This window comes from Impatiens glandulifera, chromosome 1, assembly GCF_907164915.1.
Source record: "Impatiens glandulifera chromosome 1, dImpGla2.1, whole genome shotgun sequence".
In the NCBI taxonomy this organism is placed as follows: domain Eukaryota; kingdom Viridiplantae; phylum Streptophyta; class Magnoliopsida; order Ericales; family Balsaminaceae; genus Impatiens; species Impatiens glandulifera.
This window is the reverse complement of record NC_061862.1, coordinates 11,829,292-11,838,364: the sequence shown is the minus strand read 5'-3', so window position 1 is coordinate 11,838,364 and position 9,073 is coordinate 11,829,292. Positions and strand designations below refer to the sequence as shown.

At 30.1% G+C, this 9,073-nt stretch overlaps 1 protein-coding gene across 1 annotated transcript; it reads right to left on the bottom strand.

The window, feature by feature from the left end:
* Window positions 1-5,252: 5,252 nt before the first annotated feature.
* Window positions 5,253-8,839, bottom strand: LOC124920583 (protein high chlorophyll fluorescent 107). The gene is made up of 8 exons (XM_047461094.1): window positions 8,277-8,839; window positions 8,063-8,206; window positions 6,950-7,255; window positions 6,774-6,833; window positions 6,454-6,699; window positions 6,248-6,358; window positions 5,955-6,131; window positions 5,253-5,816 (listed from the first exon to the last, which is right to left on the bottom strand). The coding sequence occupies exons 1-8, from the start codon at window positions 8,817-8,819 to the stop codon at window positions 5,475-5,477; spliced, it is 1,929 nt and encodes a 642-aa protein (XP_047317050.1). The 5' UTR covers window positions 8,820-8,839; the 3' UTR covers window positions 5,253-5,474.
* Window positions 8,840-9,073: the final 234 nt, after the last annotated feature.

The following is a 9,073-nucleotide window of genomic DNA, read 5'->3' as shown; positions in this document are numbered from 1 at the left end:
GACAGTAAACTTGGGTTCATAATCTTTAGAACAAAGGAGGAGGAAGAGTTAAACCCTAAATAATAGATGGTCTCTATATACTACAGGGACTGGTTGATTACATTTACACATAAAAGTCTATCTGAGATTAATAATTTGCATAAAATCATTGTAACAATCAAAACTTACTTAGAGATGGTTCTGTTGTTACAACTTATTTAAATAATGTTATTGTCTATATTTAGTTAGAGTTAGTTATGTTGTTATAACTTATCTATATGCTTAATTTTGAAAGTGTCTGGATTGCGGGGTCGAAAGCTGTGATTAATTTGAATATATATGTGGGATGATTAATTTGAATATATATGTGAGAGTAAATGGATATTTGGGTCGGATTTTAGATTGATCCGCCCATAAACATAAAACGGTTAAAAATAAAATTAAAAAAGCTACAGGTATGTTTCGAACTTGCAACCTAACAAAACCAAGTATAACTCTTTAACTAATTAGGATAATAACATTTTATATTTTTAATTAACACCGAATTTGATAAACGCGAGACGTTGTAACGATATATTTTTATCCGTGTGCATCACACGGGGATCTTTCTAGTTTAAATAATGTTATTGTCTGATAGTTATTTGATGGATTTGTATTTTTTTTTTGAGTAAAAATATTTATAGATTAATAATATATAATGATATAGTAATTTATTTGTTTTAAAATAAATTTTAGTATTTTAAATAATAAATTGAAGAATCTATCATGATTTTTTTAGATTTGTTTTTTCTAGGTTATTGGGAATTTTATTTAAAAAATATTGTTTAATTAAAAAAATTATGTTATTTTAATTTTTAATTTGTTTAATTAATAAAATAATTTTTTTGTATTAAAATTAAAATATAATAAAAATAAAGTAAGACCACATTAAGGTAGATTGAGTAATAAGAGTGTTTTTAAAATTAAATATTAGTAATTTTCATTTAAAACATCTTAAAAGTTAAAGTAATGATTATGAGATGTCAGACTAGTTTACTAGTTTTTATGTTAAATTATAAAATTGTGACTTTTATCGAGATTAATTGAAAGTTCGGACGTCTCTTTACAAATCACAAAATTTGGGATTCTTTATTATTAAAATAATAAAAAACGAGGTTTAAATTAATGGTTCTAATTTTTTTTAATTATTTGTAAATATCAGATAGATAATAAGTTAACGGAGTTTCAAACGAGTCGTTTGTATAATTTAAAAAAAAAAAATCCAAAATTTCATTTAAATTCAAAAAAATCTCACTTTGACACTTTGGTGGTCTTCCTGTATTAATAAAAGTAAGTATTTTATAAGCATTAAGGTATTATAACCATTTAGGAATTATGAGTAAGCATAGTTTTAATTTTTTTTCATTCTCACTTAATAATTTTTTATTATTTTTATTAATAATTTCTATTTTTATTTATATATTTTTTAAAGTAATAAAACCGGTGAAAAATTATTATTAAGTGATGATTAAATTTGTAAGAGTAGATGTTTAGATAATACACACTTTTTTTTTTACAACATTAAAATATATATTGTTTGGTAAGAGAAATTTCATTCATATTCTTTAATTAAATTGTGTAATCTATTGAGACAGGATAGTAAATTAAAGAAATTAAATATAATATAATACAATTAATAATTATTTATTATAATTTGATTATTTTAGTTATTAATATATATATATATATATATATATATATATATATATATATATTTAATAAATATGAGAATAGATAATTGAGTACAACAAGAAATAAATAATAAAAATTATATTTTTTTACTTTCTTTATTATTAAATTAAAAAACTATATTTATTTAAAAATATAAAAAGTTATATATATATATATATATATATATATATATATATATATATATAACAAATTTAATATATACAATAATAAATTTTTATATAGGCAATAAATATATATACTTTAAAAATGACTCATTTAATTAAAAAATTCGTTTAATACAATCATAAAAACATAACATGAATGTACAAATTGAATACAATAATAATCATAAAAACATAACATGAATGTACAAATTGAATACAATAATAGAATAATTATTTGACTCGAACATCTTTAAAAGGCGTAATAAGATCTCCACATGAATCCACAAGTTTTTCGGATCTAATCTCCTATAACGCCATGATAATGACATTGTGAATAATCTTTAACGACCTACTTTCATTGTTGGAAGTTCTTCGATTTCTTTCTAATCAGATAGTCCACCAGAAAATTATAAGGATAAAACTCATCTTCTAAGTCTCGCATTTTTAGTCGCCCCAATTCATGCCTCCCAATAGCCACTAACAATTTTCGGCATAACCCATTGTATTCCAATCAAATTTCACAAAAGACTTTATATATTTGCAACAATGTGACAATGTAAAAATAGATGAGAAACTGTCTCAACCTCTTTGTAACACATACGACAACGACTCACAATAATCATATATTTTTTCATACATCTATCGTTAGTGAGAATTTTGCCGTGAATAACACTCTAACAAAAAAAAATGAGATTTTGGTACGCATCTTAGACTCCCATAAATTTTTTTAACATAAATCAATCGAGCTAACTTTATTGAAGAAAGTGTAACAATGTCCCACATTAAAGTTATTTAGATCACGCCACCGCATAAAATTTCAAGAAGACGGGTTTAACCATTTATTTCTAACCAAGAACAAAAGTCTATCATTGAACATGTTTATTTACTGTTCAATCTTCTTCTGTACCTGATACGGTTAGCAAAAGCACTAGACCGAATGTCAAACATATCTTTGACCGATGTATCTCTACAAATAGCAATAAAAGCAATCTCAGGGAAAACCTTTACCATTACACCAAGTGTCATCCCAAAAACTAATTGAACTTCCATCACCCACAATAAAAATTGAATGCTTCCGATAAATCTTCCACATGTCATAAATACCACCCAAAATGTTTCATCCCACAGGTCTATAAGAATTCTTGGTGAACCAACCAAACTTATCCTGACCATATTTACGTTTAATCAATTTGGCTCAAATACTCCATTGCTCAGATGCAAATCTACTACACCATTTAAATAATAAGGATTTATTAAAAGAAACAAGATCGCGAATTCTCAATCCCCCATGCTCTTTTATTAATTTAACCTGTTCCAACTCACTAAATGAGAAAATGAGGAATCAGATGATCTCCATAAAAATTTACACATAATTCTCTCCATCTTCATGGCCACACACTTTGGGATGACAAAAAACATCATATAAGTTGACATTGAAAAAAGAGCGCTATTGATAAAGACTAAACGACCTCCCTTAAAAATCATTTTACTTTTCTAAATGAGAAGATTCCTCTCCATTTTACTGATGACCGGGTCCCAAGAAGCTTTGGAGCTAGCTTTAGCCCTTAGAGGGAGTTCGATATACGTAGACAGAAAAATTCCAATTTTAAATCCTAGAATATATGTCAATCTAATATTTCTCCTAGACAAAACTGAAATAGAGAAGAAGATATCAGACTTACCCAAATTAACGCTCCAAGTGACCAAAAAATATCATGAATGTGCTTGACATTTCTCTCAGTAGCCTGAATCACGCAAAGAGTGTCATCTGTAAATAATAAATGAGACATGTAGAATGAAGACCGTCTCGAACCGCACTTCACCCCACAAAACAAACCCGCATTTACGGCAAACGGTATCATTCTAGAAAGGCCTTCCATAACAATAACAAATAAGAAAATAATATTTTCATCAAACGACATCATTCTATAAAGACCTTCCATAACACAATAACAATAATAACCCGCATTTTCGGCAACAAATATATATATATATATATATATATATATATATATATATATATATATATATATATATATATATATAATTTTAAAAATATATTTATAATAATTTAATAAAAAAAATAAAAATTATTAAAAAAATAAAATAAAATTGTAAAAATGTAATTATACATTAATAATTTAAAATTGAAAAGAGAAATAGTTTAAACGTTCTATTTTCTAAGTTGATATAAACAATAATATATTTCTATGCAAATCTTTCTTTCCCTATTACTACTTTATTAATATTTTAATTAATAAAATAAGTAATTTAATTATTAAATTAATAGTTTTAATTAATAAAAACCCTAAAGGAAACATATCAAATAAAGGTTTTTTGAGATATTTATATTTCTCTTTTACATCAACCTTCTCAAAATCAACCTTTATCAATATTTTTAATATAAACCAAAATTTATTTTTAAAAAAACTTACTAACAAGTTCTAAATACCCCTATTTTATTTTTATTAAATTTAAATTTAAAATAAAAAAATACATTTTAATAACTCAACCTAATTAGAAATTCAAATATTTTTTTTTTATAAAACCCCAACCCCTAAAAATAAGATCAAACAAGCTCTAATAGTTGATAGACTCTCACTAGGGCTACATGAGCATTTGTTTTATGCCTTAAATAGTAACAACTTTTGATAAGAATTATGACATTTGCATGAAACATCAAGCCACCCCACTCATGTTGATGCTGAAAAAAAATCCTTAATTGTTGGAACAATTGAGGATACCATACAAAAGAATAATCATTTTGTAGGAACCTCAATTATTCACCCCTATCCACAAATTCCATGTGCTTGCATACTCAAACTCTCTTTTTCCTTCTTCTTTTTTTTTTTTTGAGTATTTTTCATTAATTCATATTCAACACATGGGTCACATAATAAGCTTGTTGGTAGAAAGAAAAGTGAGTAACTTGACAATATTGAGTTATAATAAATTAAAGAAATAAAATCTTCAAAGCTCCAAATCAAATATTATTCAAAGTTTAAAGTCTAACATGTAGGGACAAGTTCTGTCTCAATATCTTTTTATTGAGCTTTCATAGTGATTCAATTTTTTTTTTCTGATGTTGTAACAACACCATGACAATAATCCTTTCAATTAAGGAATTAGTAAGATACAAAACCCTTAAATGAAGTTGAGGTCGACCAAGCGATGGCGTCTAATGGAGAAACAAAAAGGATTACAAAGACGTTTAAGAAAAAAAAAATGAAAGCGTAGAATATGGGATTGTGCTTGACAAGTTGTTAATGTCTCATTATACCATAAACAAGTGATTTCTTGTCCAAGCACAAAACATATGAGTTGGAAGAACAAGCTCATGTTGCACAAATTGACCATAAAACTTTTCGAAATCAATGTTGAAAACTTCCTTTCTTCATGTGCAGGCAGTTTTATTTTATTGTTTTCACTAAACTAAAGCATGTGATGTACATACAGGTTGTTACATTACCCTCTTTTTACAGCTTTCTCTACATAATTGGTGACATACATTTGAGTGTGCAACTCTTTTGGTCGTCTTCTTCTTCATTCCACCAATATCTCGGAGAATTGCAAGATGAAGTCGTAACAAAAAAAAAAGAAGAAGCTTGAAGGGTAACCAAATCAGACTTTAGACACTAAGTTGGACGAAGAACTCTTATTAGACTTCCATATCCTCGGCACACTTTTTCTTACCATTATGACTGATTTAAGTGATGTATCGAATCGAGTATCCAGTTCTGTTGGATCAATAAAGAGTTCTTGGCGTAGGAAAGCGTCTAAATCAAATCCACTTACATTTACAGTTGATGATTGTTCTCCCCCATCTTCATTATCAATCCCTGAATTTCCATTAACTCCTGAGTTTTCGTCTAACTTCAATAACCGCTTTATGCTGTCAACTGCTGGGTCAAAAAAGTCCAACAGCCCCATTACCCATGAAGCATCATCAACTACTTCTGTTCTCTGTATGTATGCAAACAACAACCAACCAACCAACCAACTCATTTCATCTTCAATGTCCAATCAATCTATTATTTCTTATATAACCTATGATAGAAAATGGAAACACGAAACATCATGATATGGTTAAAAGAAACTCACCTGCTGGAAGTATAGGTTCCGGATCTCCTCAGCTCGGATAGAATTTCCTTGATCATCTTCCAACTTAGCCCATGTCATCCATGTAACATAGCTTTGAGAATTTATATTTAGAGAAGCTCTAAACAATCTACGTGCAGCTGACAGGTTACTAATTCTCTGTTCTAGGACTCCCCAGGCCTACAAGAACATGGACCATCACAGAGATTGAAAATTGTTTCGTATTATAATATGACATATCTGAGGTTTTTCCTTTAATTGCGTTTGTTACTGGGATAAAATGTTACTTAAATTACCTGAAGACAGCGGGCAGCACTTTCAGTAGTACAGTCAATTGACAATGCCTTCTGATACAGCTCCCTGGCTCTACCTATATTTCCTTCTTTCCATTCCATCCATCCCCATCCCTACATAATCCAAATATGGCAAAAAGAGAGCAACATCAGTATGGTCTGTGCTTATGGATAAGCAATACACAGAAAATAGTGAAAACAGTAATTACAATCCAAACTGGCTGATGCTTTGGGTCCAATTCTGAGGCCTTCTTGAAAATTACACGAGCAGTATTTGGCCCTGAGTTCTTGTACTCCAGCAAACCAAGAGATTGAAGTAGAACTGGATCCCTAGGATTCAAAACATGACCTATCTTCAAAAGTTTCCTTCCCAGGACGACATTACCTAATTTAGATTCAAATACTCCCCATACATGCCATGCAAACCTATTTTTTGGACTTGCTTGGACTGATTTCTGCAAATTGAAAAAGAAGATGTTTTTTAGTGGTTTTATAAATGTAAACTCTAAAGGAACACGAGATAGATCACCTCAAACAGTTGCCTGGCAGCATTGTTGTTTTCTTGCTGAAGTTCGAGTTGTGCCCATGCCTATATATACAATGGATATTGCCAAAAAGAAGGGAAACTAAAGTTGATACTACATGAAGATACTAAACAGAACTGGGTTGGATTCAAATGAAAATGATTGAGAAAAGAGTGCTCACAAGCCAACTGGCACAGCTTTTGGGATTACATTTTGTTGCCTGCTTGAACAAATACCTAGCTTGGTCATAACGGTTTGCTTTGGCTTCAAGCAATGCAAGTGTCTGATATACATACTCATTTCCACCACAAAACTTAACCCCTTTACTAAGAAGATTCCTAGCCTTCTTTACATTTCCTTGTTTTAGCTCCAATACTGCCCATGCGTGCCATGCAGCAATATGTCTCTTGTCAGCAACTGTGGCAGCATCAAATAATTGTCTTGCTTTTCTTATATTTCCCATTCTATTTTCCAACACGGCCCAGCACTGATACAAGTAGATGTAAACTTTAATGCAAATCATCTCTTTGTGCAACCCTTTCAAATCTACTGCTGAAAGAAACTAATGATCCACTGATGATTTTTTTTAATCAATAATATACTTCAGACATAAGATCTTTGAATTCAATAAAGTAAACACAAGTAGATGTAAACTTTAATGCAAATCATCTCTTTGTGCAACCCTTTCAAATCTACTGCTGAAAGAAACTAATCATCCACTGATGAAATTTTTGAATCAATAATATACTTCAGACATAAGATCTTAGAATTCAATAAACTAAACACAAGTAGATGTAAACTGTAATTCAAATCATCTCTTTGTGCAACCATTTCAAATCTACTGCTGAAAGAAACTAATGATCCACTGATGAAATTTTTTGAATCAATACTATACTTCAGACATAAGATCTTAGAATTCAATAAACTAAACACAAGTAGATGTAAACTGTGATGCAAATCATCTCTTTGTGCAATCATTTCAAATCTACTACTGAAAGAAACTAATGATCCACTGATGATTTTTTATAATCAATAATATACTTCAGACATAAGATCTTTGAATTCAATAAACTAAACACAAGTAGATGTAAACTTTAATGCGCTAATCATCTCTTTGTGCAACCATTTCAAATCTACTGCTGAAAAGAAACTAATGATCCACTACTTCAGACATAAGATCTTTGAATTCAGTAAACTAAACACAACTAGCCATTCACATGAACAAGATCAAAAAATGGAAAAGTATTTGTCAAGTGAATTCATGTAACTATTTGCTTGGATTGGAATGACTAACTTGCCATATATAGGGATTTTCTCCCTCTGTTGCTTGGCACCCTTTCTCATAAACAGCCCTTGCTTCATTTACTCTCGATTGTTTGCTCAATATCTTCCCTAGTGCAACGTATGGTCTCCCATCCTCCGGCCAATAGTATATACACTTCCAATAACAAAATTCCAAATTAGATCATCGTAGTTCAAATGCTAAACATATATATATATTATTATACCTTCAAAAGGAGATCCTCTGCTTCTTCATACTGAAAATTCCGAGCAATCACCTTCGCTTTATATAAAGCCAGGTCCAAATTTACCTTCAGAGGTCTCTCTACAGGACTCGATTCAACCCTACCTGGCTCAAATAACGGCATCTTCTTAGCAAATTTCGTAAGAGTTTCATCAATTAGAGACGAAGAACTCAGTTCATCACTCTCCACGTCCTGTTTATCAATTCCTTCCTGTTCCACATCTTCACTTGAATATTCCATAACAGGTCGGCGAACTAGTAACTCATCCAAAGGATCTTTATCTAGTGTAATACGTTCCTGAGAACTGATCGTTTCCGAAATTTCCTCATTTGGAGAAGTGGATCGAGGTTTCCGTTGAAGGACTGGCGGTGATGAAGATTGGTGAGCGAGGAAAGGTGACAGACGCGGAGTTTTGACAGCGACATTGAAGTTGAATGATGAATGATTATGATTTTGAGAGAAGATTGTAAAACTGGAATTTGAACAAGGAGATGAAGATGATGATGAAGATGAGAGAAGATTCATTGCTTTCTCTCTCTACGATTTACATGGAAGGGTATTAGGCGCGCTTTTGGGTAGTCAAGTTTAGTTAGGAAAATACAGAAATGCCCTTAGTTGGAGACATGTATGAAAGAAATGATAGGGGGTTTTCCGTAAATTTTAATAAACTAAGTGGTATAAAATGGGCCACGTTTGCTATTTCAGATGATGAAGATGAGAGTAGATATTGTTTATCCACTTGGTTGATTGTTATTGGTGGATGATATATAGTTTCAAAA